This window comes from Athene cunicularia, assembly GCF_003259725.1.
Source record: "Athene cunicularia isolate RWA chromosome 2 unlocalized genomic scaffold, athCun1 chr2_part1, whole genome shotgun sequence".
Classification (NCBI taxonomy): domain Eukaryota; kingdom Metazoa; phylum Chordata; class Aves; order Strigiformes; family Strigidae; genus Athene; species Athene cunicularia.
The window spans coordinates 52774999-52793059 of NW_020799095.1; the positions used below are offsets into that span (position 1 = coordinate 52774999).

At 38.0% G+C, this 18061-nt stretch overlaps 1 protein-coding gene across 3 annotated transcripts in view; it reads right to left on the minus strand.

Annotated features, from left to right (window-relative positions):
* LOC113476917 (collagen alpha-1(XV) chain-like) overlaps window positions 1–18061 on the minus strand; it is a 147046-nt gene that overhangs the window by 90187 nt on the left and 38798 nt on the right. For all 3 annotated transcript variants that reach the window (XM_026842920.1, XM_026842919.1, XM_026842921.1), the window contains exons 3-6: window positions 9189–9736; window positions 5701–5775; window positions 5188–5283; window positions 799–925 (exon numbers count right to left, since the gene is read on the minus strand). In XM_026842920.1, coding sequence (XP_026698721.1) covers window positions 799–925; window positions 5188–5283; window positions 5701–5775; window positions 9189–9736 — 846 coding nt within the window. The remainder of the gene's footprint in view (window positions 1–798; window positions 926–5187; window positions 5284–5700; window positions 5776–9188; window positions 9737–18061) is intronic.

An 18061-nucleotide genomic window follows, 5' to 3' on the forward strand; every position in this document is an offset into this window, starting at 1 on the left:
GCCCTACTCTTACTTTGTTGCCTACACTTGTATCCAAGACACCCCATTGGTGCACTAGGCAGATTCACATCCTTTGCAGGGAATATAAGCAGGATAGAGTTCTTTATTCAGTGGTGGTATTCAGCTTTACATAAAAGGCCGTGCTTCACTATAACAAAATGTCATCAAATTAAATACTCGTCTTAACTTCCTTTTAAATGTGTCACATGGCTTTAGAGCCAGTAGCACTACTTGCAGAGGTATGTCTCAGGAAGTGCCATGCTTCTTACTGATCTGAGCAGAATGAAGGGGATTTTTCCTCTTTCATTCCCTTTCCCAAACACTTGCACTTTACTGGAGTGTTGTAGAGTATCATAGCAGCAGCTCCTCAGGTCAGCTTCTTTGTTTTATCCAAATAATTTTTTTTTTTTTCCTTTTTAAAATATAAACTGCAGTTCTGTGACTGAAACTTTCACTTTATGGGTGTCTAAATCTATTCTCTGCATGTTTAACAATGACTGAAATAAGCACCTTTATGGAGTGAAAAGTGAGAGGTGTGTTGAGCAGTGGTTGTAGTTGCTACCTTTGCTGCTATTAACAAATTGCAGTCTAACAGACTGCAGTTTCAAAGACCAAATGTTTGATTAACAATTCTTTTCTAAAACACAGGATATCCAAAACCATTTTCACTCCTGGCAGTACCCCAATATTGCAGTGTCTTTTTGTACACAGGGAGATGACAGAATCAGACCTAAAAAGTATGACACACCCCCCCACCAAAAAAAAAAAAAAAAAAAAAAAAAAAAAAAAAGGCAGTGCCTTGTTCTTTAAGTTTAGATGCTTCAGAGGTTTCTTCTGATCTGTGATTTCCAGAGAAATCGTTTTCTTCCAAATAAGACAATATAGTTGGGGGGGCTTCCACTGGCTCAGCCAACGTATCTTCAGGCTAAAAAATAAATATAAAATCCCAAAGAACCGTTTAGATAAAAGGATTATCACATATTTTAAAACATGAATCAGTAGATTACCTTCCTCAAAGCATAGTAATCACACATTTATGAAGAAAAACAGAAATCCAGATCTTTCCTACTTAATATTTTGCCAGTATCTGTCCTTACACTTATGTTGCCCTTAGAAACATTAACTATCATTGCTATCATAAAACCTGAAATTTATTAATGGCCAATATATATACCCTCTTTCAAGTACATGTTTTTAATTTGTTTCACCTTGTATTTAATTTTTCCTCTTTACAGTATACATCTAGTTTCTCTTATCAGCAGATGTCACACTAAGTTGGTCAAACTCTTGAGAAACACTAGCACACCACCTTTGAACTCCATTCCTCCAAACCAAGTGATGTACACTTGACAAACCCATAGAGAGGGAGAAAGGCACAAGGAAAGCTGCAGGTCAAAGAGCCTAGAGCTGGCTGGTACCCATCCTTCCCCATGCTGACTCTGGGTGGGCAAGAGGTGGCATTTCAATAACCTGGTTTCAGCTGCATGCAGGAATGTAAAGAGCCTACTCCCTACTGGAATTAGAGACCTGAAGAAATTCTGTCTTAGTGTAGTGAGGAAACTACATCATGCAAACCTGGGTTTTCAATTTAAATAAAATTTATAAGTGATTATGTTGCCATAGTAACCTGGAGTAGAATTAATGGACCAAGCTTCCTGGTCTTGAACCAGGTTAAGATGTGCAAAATGGCATGATAGGGCTTGCTGAAAGACTTCCTGAGTTGTCAGCAAAAGGGAGAGAAGTAAACATCATTGGCATGATTTTTATTTCATTGGTTTTACATCTGTCTAACCAAATCTTGAAAACTTCTAAGGACAGAGATTTGATATCTTCTTTTGGTTACCTGTTCCAGTGCTGCACTATTATCCTATTGAAGAGAGCTTTCCTGAAATCCATCTTGAACATCCCCAGCTACAACTTGCAACTTTTGTTGTCTGTCACTACTGAGACAAGTCTGGTTCCATACTCATTTATGTCAATATGTATAAAAATGTGTGTGTCACTTCTGTAAAGACCGCAGAATAAACAATACAGGAAGTTTACTGAAAGGTAAAATCTGTCAGTGGATTTTATATTTAACTTTGAATGAAGAAACAGGGACAAATACAGAACACCAAATATTGATATGCCATCCAGAACATACTTTAGAATTCCCATGAAAAGAATTCAGAACTTCTTACATTTCTTGTGATCAGTGTGTGGATAATAAAAAATAGTTTAAGAATGGCAAAACTCATTTGCAACATTTACTCTCAGATTATTACATCTACTCTAAAGCCAAAAGAACAATCCACATCACTACAGACTGGTTAGTCTCATTCTGGTCTCTGGGAAAATCATGAGGCAAGTCCTCTTGCAACATGTTTCTAGGCACATGAAGGAGAAGAAGGTAACTAAGAACTATCAGCATGGATTTACCCAGGGTAAATTATGCCTGACAAGGCTGACTGCCTTATGTGATAAAATGACTGGATTTGTGGATGACAAGAAAACAGTGGATGTAATCCACTTTGATTTTAGCAAGGTTTCAAAACTGTCCTCCACTGTGTTCTTATACCCAACCTAGGACATTACAGTCTGGATGGCCTGACAAAGTCCCTCTGAAAAACATCTCTTCACTCCAGCATTCTATGGTCCTTGATTGTATTTTTATGATTGCTAGTTCATTAACATGTAAGGTTAATGAAAAAGATTGGTAGTATTGTTTCTGGAAAGAAAATCACACAAACCCAATACTGCAACACACATGAAATGGCTTGAACATTCGTGACCCAACAATGAAAATTGTTGGTCCCTACTTTTCCTTTCTGGCAGTGCCTTTCTGACATACAGAGTAGTTCAGGCTATATTTTTCTGAGAATCCCGATAGATAAGACATGCCAAGGGCAGTTTTTGGCTGAATAATCAATTAACAAGGGATCCACGGAAAAACTCTTTATGAAAAGACACCTTTTCTACAAATTTTAAACATGCCTTTTTTGTTGATTTACTGAACCTTTGCTGATTCACAAGGCCCATTAAATGGAAATATTCTGAAATAGTCCAAAGAATGCTATCCATTCCTACTGAACAGTACGGAACTACTTAGCAGAAAAACATAAAATAGAATTTACACGATCAACATTGCTAAGTGACTTTAATCAGAGACTGCATTCTCACGTATGACCTTTGACTTGTTTCATTCCAGCTCAGCATAGCAATTTCTTTCAAAGTGCTGATTTGGAGAGTTTGTTCAGTTATTTTTCAGAGTTAGAAAATAAATAATACTTTCTCAGAAACATCTGCCAGTGATTGTACTGATTGTTAAATTATCATTTGTTTCTCTGTCTCTTGTTTAATATTTCTAAAGAATAAACTCATTAAAACTCCATGGGTTGTCAGTCTGGAAGGTATGCAAATCCCATGAGTCATTTGCATTTAGACATTTCTAATTTGGCAGTAGTGTTAAACATTTTGCTAAAGGAGACTGCGTATTTATTGACATGCTGGTATGGCCTTTTGAAATCCCCAGGCATTTTTGGAAAAAAAAAAAAAAGTGTGCGATCCCAGGAAATACTTTCACATGAAGTTCTTGCATTTTGAAGAAAATAGTAATTTACTGGCCTTTCAGACTTATGATTAGTCGTCTCAGAAATCTATTTATCATCATCCATTCTGTGATTGTCTCATACAAAGAGTTACTGTAGTAGTAACTGGGACTGCACATAGACACAATGAAGATTGTTTCTACACAGTTCAAAAAACTGACAATCTGCCACCAAAGAAGTGTCTGTAGAACAGAAAAGAGCTATGAAGAGGCTTCTTTATTCCTTGTTTTCTAAGGGTGATAATCTGCCATATATACATATTAGCTTTATTAATACTGTGGTGTAGCACTTCAGAGAAAATTGTTTGCGTACTCAAAGCCTGATTCAGGTTACCAGACATTCTTAAAAACATTTTAACAAGAAAATTAAAATAGCATCAAAATATACACTAATTTGTGGAAAAATGGAAGTGAAAGTACTACAGCTGAATGGAAAAACGTTTGCAATGATATAATCATTGATGAACAAGTATGTCTTTGAGAGGCGCATCGGGAAAAGGTATACTTTGCCTCTTCATTTATGAGGCAACTTCATCATTACCAAATAAATTATATTCTGTAGTGCTGTGACATTTTTCCTTCTGGGCATTGATTCTAGCTTAATTATGACATTCAAGTTAACTGCAGGCAACTTCTAGGTCTTCTGAAGAAGGTGTGACATTGCTGTATTGCCTTGACATTGTCAGATCTTGAAATAATATTTTGGGACCCAAAACAGATCTTATATGTTTGGAAAATCAAAGGAAAATGTGACATTTTTACTCCCTGGGAGTGGCGCATAGTGATGAACAATAGCTATTACACTTTTATGTCACTGTTCATGTAAATCATAGATGTGTTACTAATTTTTTAGCAATGTAACAGTAATGATCATTAATATAGAAATGTTCTACCTTTCGTACTCTGCAACAGTGAATAATGCACTGAGATTATGTTGAGAAAGAACAATCTAGTGTGCTGGTTTGGGTTGGGATAGAGTTAACTTTCTTAATATTACGTAGTATGGTGCACAGAAAGGCACAAAATGTGAGGGAGAACACAATGCGACAGGAATCTCTAAAATCACAAATGGTACGGTGAGTAAGGAACAACCGTTTACTCTGTCTTCCAGCAACCACCAAATGAGAGCTGCAGCTAGCATGTTCAGAAGGGCAAGCACAAGGTGAAAGTCTGTCACAAAACATGGCATTAGACGAGTTAAGTAATCCTGCAGCAGGAAGCTAAAATTCCCATGGGTTGAAAAAACAAAACAAGAAATTCAAGGGTGAAAAATTCAGCTGAGGTCCACTAAACACAAACAGATACACTCTTGACTCAAGCATATCCTGAGATGGACATTGTTGCAGAGTAAAAGAATATTCCCAGTAAGTGTCATATTTATGTTCCTGATCTGTTACTATACTCTCCCCAAACTACTGGTTGCTGACTGCTGTCAAATATACCAGATTTTTGGTCTGGCACAGTGCAGTCATTCTTATGTATGGGTGCATGTTTTTGTCACAGTTGCCTTTGGAAGTTGCCACATATGAAAAACTGCAGGACCTCACTATCTAAATAAAGTAATACTAAATGAGAAATGTAAAGAAAATAAATAGATTTACCCTTATGGGAAGATGAGAAGGTGCAAGGGCTTCTTGTGTCTCAGAAATATCTTCATGTTCTTGAATGCTGCCATTGCCACTGATGTCCCCTGAAGCCTGTGCAAAACCCAATCATGACAGCAGGTTCATAAGAGTCAGGGGAAAAAAGATGATCTCCAAGGAACTGGCTATTTTAATGCAGAAAAAAAAAACTTTTTTTTTTTTTTTTCCTGTTGGTGTCATGATGATGTTATTTCAATACTTAGAGGATTTCATGAAAATGACCCTTCAGAAAAATCATAGTTCATATTCTCAAAGGTGTTATAGACAAAAGAAAATGATGGGTTTTGAAAAATTACAGTTTTAGGGGCTCTGTAGTCAAAAAAAGAGATTCCCCCATGCAGATAGTTTCAAGTATGATACTGTGTTCCCAAAAAGTAATACTACATTTAGTCTTATGAAAAATGTGTAATGGCAAATGACTTTGACTGAGGCACTGAGGATAGATAAAGAAGTGTTTATAAGAATACTCACATAAGGATCATCATCTTCACAATGATCTTCAGTAGCCCTCGGGTCAGATTTGATTGTCAGATGTTGAATTGAGCCCTATATGAAACAACAAAAACACTTCAAGGAAGTAATATTTTTTTAAAATTAAACAAATTACAAATTTGTTTTGGAATTAAACAAATGAACAAAAAACCCCAGACTTTGTTCTGATTTGCTTGGAAAATAATCTGAAGCATCAAATTTTATGATAATAAACACAGTTTAAAAATGTAAATATGTTCCTACGTCTTCCTTTTGCAAAATGTAGAAAAAAATGAAGTTGCCATAATAAAATAACCATCATGTCCCAATGATAATACAATTGCTACACTGTATTCTTAGTGCCCCAACTAAAGGATCTAGTCCTAGATTGTGTCCTAGTGTCTGCAAAGCACTGTCTACTTTTTCTAGTTAAGAAGTGCAATGCAGCTCCAAAAATGGCATGTGAAAACTACCAAAACTGAAGACAAAGGATGGGAAGGAAATACCAGTAAGTGATGAAGTGGGCCAGGGAGAAACTAGCTTAAAACTTTTCAAAGCAGAAAGAAATGAGATGGGTTTTCTGATAACAAATGTTTCTTATTTTCAAAGTTACAAATTTTATTTCTCAGTCTGACATGCTGAAAGAGCAGCAACAATTTCATTTTAAAGAATTAAGTCTTTCTTAGATTACACAGTCTCAAAGTGTTTAAAGAAACACTTGAGGGATGTTTCCTCGTTATGAGGTCTCACAGAGTTAGGCACAATGCACATGTAGGACAAAAAGATGGTTATTCAAATGAAGAGCCATCCTACCTAACACACATGACCTGCCTCCTCCTGGTTTTGCTGACAGTCTATTTTGCTTTGGTTTTGGATTTTATGTAGAGAAAAGCCTGAAGAACCTGCCAGATTTATTCTTTATTTCTAGATAGACACAGAATACTTCTCAGTCCAATGCCTTTTCAAGGAGTTAGAACGTTTATACCATGAAAAGTTCTTAGTTGAGCTCTGTCTGCTGAGTATTACCACAGACACAGAGCAGATCCACTCACTCAGGGGTATAGAAAGCCTGGGTCTTGGTAAGGAAAAATGCAACAACTGTTGAGATAAGAAAAGTAGTATGCTTTGCTGCTACTTAATGCCACCCAAAAATGCAAACTCCACGGGAGGAATAGCTACCATTTATATACACTGCTATGTCTGATTTTCTGCCCATTTTTTCCTTTCTGCAGCAGTCTTATCTCCCTGTCCTAGAAGCACAAGGGAATTATAGGCAAGGAGGTACTTTTGAAGCAATATTTCTGGTGGCTTCTAGAATATTTCAGAAAGAAACAAAATCTGAGATTCTATCTTCGATGAGTCTCTAATTTCTGTACCTTCAGAAATGATGAAACTCATGCAGTTGGTGCCTCCTGAGTTTGCAGGCAATCTGAGGTAAGAGCTAAGTGAACAGAACCATCCTATTTCTCTCAAAACTTAATAATGGGCAACTCAGATATTGAACAATGTCAGACAAACTTGAACAGTTCACTGAAAAATCATACATGAAAGGAGACACAACCAGACACTTAGGCACTCTCTTGGAAGTGATGCTTTTTTTTTCATAGTAGGAGTGAATCCCATTTGGAGAACACTTTTTTTTTTCCTCTTGCTCTAATCTGTGTCCTTAGATGGTGAAGGAAGCAAAATGGAGAGCCCTAATGTTTCCCAGGTGTAGCTGCCACCCAGTTACTCCAACCAGAAAAGTCATGGCCAAGTCTGCCACAGCAGGGACAGTAGGTAAGAGGTATTATAATCCCCCTCCGGGTCTTGTGCTTGCTCCTGCCTTCCCTGTTATAGCTGGTTTGCAGAATCTGGCACCGCCACTGATTCAGCTATATTTGGTTGTTGTCTGGTTTCTACTTTTCTTTACAAGCACCAAGGCTAGAACTTCCTTTTGTTTCCATAAAATCTGAATATAGTTATGTCCTTTTGTGTCTGGCAACCAGAGTCTTAGGCACACAAATTCCCATTAGCCAGAGCAAACCAGCAACTGACATCCATTCAGAGTCATTTGCACAATCTGCCATGAATTGTTTCTATTTTGGGCAAACAATGTAAACAGTTCTTGTCATAAAAACAGATCTTGAGGAGGAATCAACCATTTAGTTTTTCTATCCAAAAGCAGTTGTGACATATGATTCATGAAGAAATAAAGGCACAAGACCTAGAGTATACATCACAATTAATGGTAGGGAGGCAATCACAATATCGGGTGAAGTATATGTGCTCGATATAGCATACAGATCAGCCTGTTTCAGTGGAAATGCCTTAGAGTGTAATCCACCATGCATTCCTGTAACCGTATTTACAGATTTATTGGTGATAATCTCGATAATTGATCATCACATACATGCTTTCCAAGTGGGGTACAAAAGTGGTCTAATTTTCTTGAAAGCTTCTAATTCTTACTTACTAATCAGGCATCCACAATACTCCAGTCATCCCATCTGTCTAAGAAAGGTAGTGCCAGCAGGCAGCTTTGCTATATATCCCTTTCCACTACTTATTTGTTATTAATCAATATATTCCTGTAATCCTAGGTGCTTAGACTAGTCAGATAAATGATAAAAGTACACTATCCTTGCTGCTTACCAGATGGAGCTCACAGCCTGCCAGTACATCTGAACTTGGAAAGAATCTCTCTTTTCTCTAAAGCAAAGGATCCACTCAGTTTTGTGCTGCTGCTTCACTAATTTAGGAGAAGGGATATTAGTCTCACAGAATACTGTACTAATTTTGAAGTACAAGGGAAGTACAAAAGCAAGACAGAAAAAGGGTGACATTTCCCTTTCAGTTTGACAATTAGTCAATCTCACGCATATTGACAGCTTTCACATTTCCATTTGGAAGCTCAGGGGCTGAGAATTCCAGTCAGGAAGGGTGCTTGCACTCAATCTAGGAAGGCTTGGGAACCTTGTAGTAGTGATTTTGGTCCATTCTATTTTTCTAAAACACCTGATAAGCTTCAAGTAATATATAAACTGTAGAAATACTGCTTTATCTTCCAACTATCTTTATCTTTGATGTGATCATTCTCTTCCCTATGTCGAATGTGAAGTAAACATACCTAGCTAATAAAGAGTTTAAAATATTGACTTTCTATTAAGGTATTTTCAGAAGTTAAACAAATGGATAGTCTGAAATCAGCCCTTCATACAAAGGCCATATAAAGTTATGTGATATATTTACTCTGAAATTCCTAGTATTCAAACTGAGCGTTGAGATTAATATCTGGACCATTAATAAAATTCTGAGATTCCAGGGACATCTGCATTTTAAGCCATAATTTATATATCTGCACTGCCTGAACCCTAGCCAAGTATGGAAAACGCAAGCTATATCATTTGTAACCTCATTTGGGATATAACCATTGTAAGCAGACTTTCTTGGATGGAGAGTACATGCATAAAACACTGAGACATGTGAATTTATCAGACAGTACTTACTGTGAACTTTTCCAACCCTGTGGCTCCTGCATTACCAACAAATATCCCAGAGCCAGATTCAAATACCAAGGCTTGATCTGACCTTTGAAACTGAATTCTCTGATATTCTTCACAATCCATGAACAAAGCAATATCATTTCCCTGAACAGTCACTGTAAACCTATTCCACCTGTTAGTCATCACTGGCACTTTGAATGAAGCAGCCTCTCGGGAGATATGGGAACCAGGCTCCGTGTAGTACATAATTATTCTCTGGGTGCTGTCATCAACTGGTGACAGTCTCATTCCCAGGTAAATAGTTTTCTGGAAGGCATCTGTTATTGCAAATAGCACTCCTCCATGATCACTGTTGGGTTTCACTGTAACTACGATAGCAAAATCTCTGTAGAAAGGCAAAGGTATTATAGCACTTGTCAATCGACCGATGTTAGCATCTGGACCAAAGCTGTAAGCTGGAAACCCTCCATAGCCGGTGACAAAGTAGACGGAAGGAGGAAGAGGAACTCCTATTAACTCCGTGAGATCAAGATGTCCTTTTGAGCCCCGTTCTGTAAAGTGTGTGAGAAAAAACATGTTATTTATTATCGAGGTGCACAGCCCATTTAAATTAAATGTTTTAAGAAAGCCCTTTCTTAATGGTAAAAAAAATGGTAATGCAGTGTTATAATACCAGTGAGATACTTCTAATACTTTAGGCTTCAGTTCAGCTAGTGCTTAAACACATTCAGTACACCTGCTGTTCTTTCTCCTTTGACTAACTGAGGTTACTCGTATACTAAAGGAAAGCACATATAAACATTTGGTAAAACTGAGTGGTAACGAGTAGTTCCTGCAACATAAATTTTACTCCAGCTGTCCATGAAGTACAAAGAGAAGTGCTGAATGTGCTTGCAGAGTGGATTCAGTGAAGATCGAGCAACCTTTTTTTTCCTCAAATAAACTAAGATCCTTTATCCTCACAAACAAAGATGATGACAAGAGCTCTCTAGAAATAGTATGACACAGTTTCACAAATACAGGATAAAAATTACAGTGGACTTGCTTTAGCTCTTGCAGTTACCTATAATACAACAGATGTTAGACTTTATTTATGCCCCTATTCTCAGATTTATCTCCTCAGTTGCACTTTGTATGTAATAAATACTATTCAGCAATCAAAATTTAGTTTTGAAATGAGAGTATTTTTGCTTTGGCAAACACACAGAATTAAGTATCTGCCAAACATGCCCAGAGAGACAACTCCTTCCTGGCAAAGAAGAAGCAATGACAACAGCTAAGTATCGACACACAATTTTAAGTAGAGCCTTGGGAAGGCATAATCTAGCAGCATACCAGAAACAGAACTTCTACCATTTTCCTCCTTCTAAGAAGTAAAAACAAGCAAATAAAGATACCATTTTGAATCATAATGAGCAATTCAGATCTGAATCTATATAGAGCTCTACTCAGATCTAAAGCATTTCTTCCCTTTGCAGTCTCCTCTAACTGTACCTTATTAAGTTTTTAATTTTATCTGAAAGTCTCAGTTCTTCTTACTGGTATACATTTTCACCCCTTTGAGAATATTTATGTTATACAGAAGCAAACGAAGTGCTAGGGTATGTCTTAATGTAGTTACATCATGTAAAACCATAATCACTCGGTAAACTCCAGTTCATGACTAAGTAATTGCTGGCTTTCTCAGCAGACATGAAAAAAGATCCCCATGATCCAAGAAGTACAGATTTTTAAATCACATTCTTGATCAAATGTATCCTAGCCTCTCTCTTCTTCTTTGCTGAAAATCTTCAGATCCTGGGTAAAAGAGTGGATGTATTTGGAACCACTCTTTTGCAGTTCATTTTTTTATCTACCTCATGCATCAGTATATTGTGGTTCTCAGACTAATTACATCAGATAAAAAAGTAGCATGGAAAACAGAAGTCTTGAAGTAGAACAGAACAGATGAGGCAAACAATCCTGAAACCTCACTAAGAGTAGATTGAATTTGTATCTCATACTTCACTTTTGCCCTTCTACCACAGCAGGTGTAAATAACATGTCTGTATCTGTGGTGGTGAGGTACTTCTTTGTACCTACACAGCCTGGGATCCACTAGGGCTGCCACTGCTAGTATTCCCAATGCTTTTCCTTGTGATGACATCTCTGCATCAGGAAAGTTCCTTAAGATGATGTCCCCAGACAGCATTATGCAAAGGTAGCTTGCTCAATGGTCACTTAATTTTCAACACAGCATGGGGAGAACTGATACCATCTATGGTAGTCTAACCCTGCAGACATTTACAGGGGACAGGAGCTAAAACCAGCCTTTCTTATAAATGCATGAGGGACAAGAGATACGAGTCAGTCCCCAGATCCGTTTTTTTGGAAAAGTACTTAGAGAAGCCAAGAACAAACTCCCAGTCTGCTTACCGCTGAAGGTAAGCAGGGATGAGACAAATGGAGCTGGCTCCTAGCTCAGCCTACTTGTCAAGGACCAAGTCATCCCTAGATTCTGATACGTTTCACCCTGAAATGACTTGTGTTTTACCAGCAGTCCATACACTCTGGTCATGGATCAACTGAGGTTCCCTGGTTGCATACTGGTTTTATATGTGATGTACACATGTAAATACAGACAACTTTTGCTTCAAAACTTGTAACATCTGGTTTCCTAGGATCCGTTCCCTGCATCATCATTTTCATTTCAGGTCAGTACATCCTGCCAACCTGGACTATCTCAACTTCTTCCTCATGTGCACAGGGCCTATATCTGCTTCCCATAACTTTAGCACTCCTACATCCCTCCCCTACCCCAGTATGTGCTAAAGGATGGTTCCAAGCTGCATATGTTTGTATTAGCTGGCCCGTTCAGGCATGATAATTAGCCATCTAGAAGGAGAAACTGAATAATTAACCTCACAGCTCTCACCATAGCCTTTTCTCATTAAGATACTAATGTGCCACTCCCACATCATGAGGCTGAGGTTTTTCAAGGCTGGGGGCCCATTAGGAGAGTTCTCTGTTACAGGGAATATAATGGGATGAAATTGAACTAAGAAAAGAAGAAAATGATCCCAATATAAGAAAAATTGTACTGACAATGTAATCTCTGCTGCAGTCTAATCCCTCAAGGGAGACAGTGACCTTCCCCCATGCTGGTGATTTGAAACAAAAGTGTAGAAAACAATTAAAAATGACCGTAGGGAATAATTTCAAAGTTATTGGTTATAACATGACTTTAAATCTTTATTCCGTGTTTTGCAAGCATTCCCAAGTCCTTCGTAATGTATAGATTTGTGCAGTGTGAGATGATAAAGTATCTTTCAATTTTTAAATGTACTCAGTTACCTTAACTGCAATAGCTATAGAGGCTGAATAAATCCAAATGAAATAGAAATGACAGTCCATCTGAATACTGCAAACAAAGTCAACGGAAAAACTTCAATTAAAATACCTGATTAAAATCAGGCAAAATAAACAAATCTTCCACTTTGCTCTGAAACCTGGCAAGCTGCTTTTTATGAAGAGCTAGAGGGAGGTTCTTCAGCTGAAATACACTTCTGTTATTCATATGCAGTACCATCCTGGGCTATGTGTTGCAAAGTGTTTCCATCGTCCTGGTGGCTTTGCAAACAAATGGCAAAATGTTCTTCATGTGCCAAGATGTTATAGCCCAGTTGAAATAAATTCTACCATATTCTCTGTATTTACTTTTGGCACTTACTTGCTAAGGGAACTCATTAACTGGAAAAAGTCTGATGTGCTCCATACAGACAATTTCCCTTACATATTTTTAGGAAGTATATAAGCTATGTTTAGAAACACAAAAACTAGCTTCTTATCCAGAAATTATTTCCCTTAGGCACTTTAAAATGCTTTGCCTGATAGATTTTGCCTCTTTCTAATAGTTTGAAAAGTGGACGTTTTCTTCTGGCCAAAGTTAATGATTTATTCATTGTGAATCTAATATTGAGTCATGCTTTGTATTCACACTTACATACACACACATAAAGGAACCTCAGCTACAAATAAAATGCATAAGCCATTACTCAAGAGTAAAAAGGTAAGTAAAATAGTAAGCTTGAAGGAGAATATAGGACCTGTACACAGATACCAAGCCTACTTCCAAAGAGCCATGAGAAAAGTGACCTAGAAAGCAGATAGAGAATATCTAAGGTGGCCAGAAATCAACTTAGCAGACTTGGATAGCAGGATGCATCCCAGAAGCAAATCTAATGAATAGAACTGTAGATTTCCACTTCCATTCTCAAAGGAAGATTTGACAACTGCAAAAAGCCTGTTAATTCTCCCCACACAGCATGTGGAGCTGCAGTTCCCTAGCCACATACCAAACAGGAACATACAGAGCCCAAAACATTTGCTCTTTTAGCATAGGCTCTGGGACAAGTGAAACATATTTTCAAAAGGTGGCAGCAGAAGACAGTAAAGAAGAATCAGGATATTCTTTGTAAAACAAGTCAGAAGCTCAGCAATTATCTGAACTTCAGTGAGACTGAGGTAGGAGCTTGCACCTATTGACTATAGAAAAGCAAAACAAGAAGCTTCTAGCCAAATACTGTACTTACAGCTCATCCCCATCTCTTAATGGATTTATCAGGACCTACAGGTACTCTTAAGAGCAGAATAAACTCATAGCCACAGGTTTTGTTCCCATTCAATTATCTCTGATAAATTCATGTCCCCCTGCTGCAGTTATGTTAGGATAAAAATGCCCTCTTATTCCCTTAAATCAAAAGGTAAACGCTATGCTATTTTAAGTACCTTTAAGCCAGCAGAGCACTATGTTTCACCAGTATAATTTTGTTTCAAACATGTACTGTTACTAAGCCACTGAATATTGGGGAGCATCTAGAATTCAATCCTGTTTACGTCCATGTTTCCTAGAACTGGGGCACTTGAAGGTGTGGTACAGAAGCAGCTTTAATATTAGCTGTATTTTGTCTCAAAGAAGAAAGTAGTAGAATACCATAAATTGGGATGCTACTTTTATAATTCTAGAGTTATGAACTGTGCTATTCTTTGCATTTGTTACCATTCATGACCATATATTATAGTTAGAATTCTTACAGATTTTGCAGATAGCTGTAGATTCCTACTGAGTAGCTTCAGGGACCAGTTGAGAATTAGCTGTGTGTTGTAAAATTCATCCTATAAATCGATACATGGATTGTTTCAAGACTGCAAATGACAATAGTAGAGTTTTCTTCTTCTTTTAATTATTTTTTTTTTCCATGTAATTATCTCACTGCTTCACTACTTAAAATAGTGTAACTGTAACAACAGAAAACCACCATTTTGGCATTGGAAGATACCTGGTTTGCCTATAGCGTCTTTAGCATAGCCATCAATAACAGTGGAAGATCATGAAGCTCAAAATGGGCTGGAAAAAAAGGCAAAGCTATTTAGAAACAGATAGGAGGAGAAGGGTTTACTCATTAGACAGAAAAGGAGACCAGAAAGAAACATAATGTTGACAGCATAAGGGCAGCAGTTGGAGAAGTTCCTAAAAACAGAGTTACTGTTATTTGTGGGATCCATTTCAAAACTGCAGCTGTGAAGAGACAGATACCGTGCCTTAAGCCTTAGTGCTCATCTGACCCCAAACGGCACTACTTTTCTCCAGATCACTGTCAGATATGTGTAGTGCAGAAGCAACATGCCTTACTTCACTCCACATGAACTAGGCAGGGTGGAGCAGCAAACCTGTGGGATCCAAAATATTTTTCCACTGGTCACAAGGTGTGAAGTACAGATGAAAGAAAAAAAACCCTACCTCCTCCCATGAGAGTGACCCCATGATGGAGCAGGGAAGGAGTGTGAGAAGTCCTCCCCCTGAGGAGGAAGCAGGAGCAGAAACAAAAGGTAATGAACTAACTGCAACCCCTGTCACCTGCCCCCCTGCAGTGCAGGGGAGAAGGAGGTAGAGAAATTGGGAGCAAAGCTGAACCTGAGAAGAAGGGAGGGTTGGGGGGAAAGGTGTTTTTAAGATGTGGTTGCATTTCTCGTTGTCCTACTCTGACCGGTAAATAAAGTGGTGGTGGTGATGTTCACGTTAAATTGATGTTATTTTTCTCCCCCAATCGCGTCTGTCTTTTGCCTGTGAAAATAATGGGTGAGTAATCCCTCCCTGCCCTTGTCTCAATTCCTGAGCTTTTTATTTTATTTTCTCCTCCCCATCCCTGAGGGGGAAGGAGTGAGCGAGCAGCTGCATGGTGCCCAGTTTCACTTTGGGCTTAAACCACGACACCTCCTCATGCTTTCCCTTGTGACAAGGAGTGGGGTTTTCCAAATGCTGGGCCTGATCCCAAACCATTGATTGGTTCAGACCTCATCAGACCAATGTCAGTCCACTGAAATTAGTGGAAAGACTCCTTGTGAACCTAGCAGGCTTTGCATCACATTAACAATGTCTTTTTCACTTGTTTAGCCATTTTTAATGAGTGCAGGTGAAGTGACATATGCCTTGATATAAGTGTATGTAACTCCATTACCAAGACTGAATTTGCCTGCCTTTTTTTTTTTTTTTTCAGATGCTATCAGGAACTGATGTTTATATTAAAAGCTATTTTAGAAATATGACTAGGATATGAACCTTTCTTACAAATAGTGATTATAAACCTGAGTTCTTCTGACACCTGGAGTAGAATATTTGTATCCTGCTGTCTAACAGAGCTCATATAAAATGTGGAGTATCCACACCCCTGTTCCTAGCTGATATACTGCACTTCCACACAACCTAACTTCTAAGGTGGTATAAAGCATATAGGCTTTAGGAAACCTACTATGACAGAGACAAAGACTACAGGGTTGCCAGTAAGGACACTGTTTCTCAGCCTGCTTTTATTCTTTGTTTCACCACTAGAAAATACACCAGAAGCAGAGTTCAAAGGTAAAGCCATCATCCCTGACACAGACAGAATTACCCATCTTAATCTCATTTTAAACATACAGTTTCGAAGTCTGAAAAAAAAGAAAGAAATATTGATGTCAAGTCCTTTGAGCAAAAGAAAATGATTAGCATTGTATGGTGAGACCAACCCATCTTGCACTACAGCAAAATACACACACTTCTGTTCTCTTCCAGGCTATAAGATGCTTGAGCTAGACTATCTCAACTACTAGACATCTACAACTACTCTACTGAAAAGACTGAAGTTGCACATAAAAGACTGCCATATTTGGCCCCAACCACTTCATTTTTAGCAGTAATATTTGTTCAGTTGATACTTTAAGAATTGTCACATTTATTTCATCCTTCATGTTTTTAGGTAGAAATGCCTTTTAACACAATTATTCAGGTACATGAGCTGCCACATTTAGCCAAATTCTGCTCCAGGTTAATGAACCTTAACAGGTACATAAAAGAGTTAGAATAACATGTTTAAGCTGATGCTATTTGCTAAATGCAAGAAGCCAACCACCCTGTAGCTAAAATCATGGCAGCTGTTTTTAACCCTGCCAAGGGAAAGCTTGGATGGCTCCAGAGGTCAGGGGATGGGGTGAATACTGTATTTTGAATGAAATTATTGTTTTCCCTTTCTTTATAATTTATAACAAGTTCACCTAGAGTTTCTCTTCAAACTCTGTTTATCAGAGCTGCTGTCCATAATCCTGTCTCATGCTTGTAAAAACCCATTCACTCCATAGCAGTTGGCTTTGCATCCTGTGAAAGAACCCCTCATGTCACTGCTGTTCACTGCTACACGAGCCTTGCTGGCAGCTCCTTTTCATGTTCTTTTAAGGCAATGGGATAACAGCAATATTCTGTAAAGGCTTTCAAACCAGACAGGCTCATAGCACCAAATGTCAGGCACTTCTGTATCTATAAACTTGAGCCAAACTGACCTTGTTTCTCTGTTCTCTTCTAGTGCAAACAATCATAAACTTAGGTTTTAATCTCCCTTTCCAGTGGGGTAAATAAACCATCTCGGTCTTAATGGCTCAGTGCGCAGCCTATGTTGTCTCTTGCATTCAAAGAAATGCTGTAACTGTAATAGAACAGGATTTTATACTGGATATAGTTGTGAGGTGCGGTAAGAAGATTTCTTTTTTTTCCTGCAGCCAAAGTACATATTTTTTGCAGTTAACAAAAAATATTTATAGTAATAACATAAAGCAGAGGAGGATTTCCACATCTACAAAAGAGAAGTTAATTAAGTACTGAAGAGGGAAAAATAAAGGAAATATTTTAACACAATCCCAGATGTGCTACATGAAATAGAAGAAGCTAGCATCGCTGCTGCTCTCAGGAAAAACAGCATTTACTCTGCTTACCAAGCTCAAACACATCTCTAGCTGCCACTGATAGGCTGTTGGAAAACATGGATCGAATACACTGGTACTAAATACTGGAGCATTTTCTTTCAGCTGCTTACAGAAACCTCAGAAGCTCTTTTTAGTGGTGTTGCACACCCAAAAGTAAGGCTGCAGTCAGTAGGAGCTGTGGTACTTAACTGACACACAAAATCAGGCCTGACATTCTTTTGTGCATACCGTTTTTCCAGCACTTCCCGCCAAGCTCCCGCTTTTACATCGTCATCATTCTGCCATCTACCGGACAAAAATGTATGTAGTTCCCGTACCTAAATGCAGCTAATTAAATATACATCTATACTGCACAAAAAACCCTTCATTTTTAAATCTTAGCTAGTTTGAGAAACTTTATTTCTTTACATGACTTTCAAGATAACCAACAAAAAAATTCTGTAGTCTGTGCAAGCCATTTTTTCAGTTTTCTCATCTAATACTGGCCTGTGTTCTTATTGTTTTGTTAGCTGTTCATCTAGAAGATCTTCTATATTCATTTTTGTGCACACTGATTTTTATGTATAAACCCAAGGCCTTTTAATGGGTACCTTTCCTCAGTGAAC